The sequence below is a fragment of the Dipodomys ordii genome, unplaced genomic scaffold (genome assembly GCF_000151885.1).
Source record: "Dipodomys ordii isolate 6190 unplaced genomic scaffold, Dord_2.0 Scaffold30, whole genome shotgun sequence".
Taxonomy (NCBI): Eukaryota; Metazoa; Chordata; class Mammalia; order Rodentia; family Heteromyidae; genus Dipodomys; species Dipodomys ordii.
The window spans coordinates 4,570,915-4,571,753 of record NW_012267246.1 but is presented as its reverse complement, the minus strand read 5'-3'; the positions used below and the strand labels follow the sequence as shown (position 1 = coordinate 4,571,753).

Below are 839 nucleotides of genomic sequence, written 5' to 3'. Positions count from 1 at the left end.
GGACAGCCCGCGGGGTTCGTCCCCGGGGCGCAGGCGATCGCCGGGCGCCCCTCGGCCGTCCCGCCCCGGCCGGCAGACGAAGGGTCTTTTCCTTTGGAGGACGTCCGACAGAACTCTTCCTTGGTGGCTAATTCGGACTCTATCCTGAGAACAGGGGCGCTGAGACTCGGGGCGGGGGGGGGTTCGGGGGGGCGGGGATCCGGGCGAGGACAAAGTTCACTGGAAATGTCAAGACCTGCACAATCACACTGGCCAGGTCACCGGCTGTCTGTCCCAGCTTGGGTCTCCCCGCTGTGGGGGACCCCGGACCCCAAAAAGCTCTGCGTCCAGAGGTGTTTGGGGGCCAACTTCGGGGCATCGCCACGCCCCTCTCACACGTGCCATCCACACACAGACAGACAGACACACAGACAGACAGACAGACACGCTGCCAACCCCTACCTCGCCGCCGTGCCCGTCGAAGATCCCGAAGATGGACGGGTGCGTCTTGTTGGCCAGGTCCGTGAGAACCTGGAAGCGGTCCTCCATGTGGTCCCGGCGGCCCTGGATGGAGTAGACGGCCACGTTGTGGCTCTTGAACTCCCAGGTCTTGGAGAACTCGGCCTCGAGCACGTCCAGCCCGCCCAGGCGGTCGTTCTGCATGATCTCGGCCACCTTGCCCTTCACCATCTTCACGGCGTCGCGGCTGGACTTGACGATGGTCTTCACCTCGTCCGTGTGGAAGAAGTAGCTCCACAGGGCCAGGCTGACGCACAGCAGGAACAGCGTCTCGGGTCTCAGCAAGAAGTAGCGCATGATGCGACCCAGCAGAGACAGCAGAGTCATCGTATCCTCTATCA

The 839-nt window shown here is 63.8% G+C and overlaps 1 protein-coding gene across 1 annotated transcript in view; it reads right to left on the bottom strand.

The window, feature by feature from the left end:
- Ppm1l (protein phosphatase, Mg2+/Mn2+ dependent, 1L) overlaps positions 1 to 833 on the bottom strand; it is a 186,822-nt gene extending 185,989 nt beyond the window's left edge. The window contains exon 1 of the mRNA XM_013016257.1: positions 442 to 833. Coding sequence (XP_012871711.1) covers positions 442 to 825 — 384 coding nt within the window. The 5' untranslated portion in view covers positions 826 to 833. The remainder of the gene's footprint in view (positions 1 to 441) is intronic.
- Positions 834 to 839: the final 6 nt, after the last annotated feature.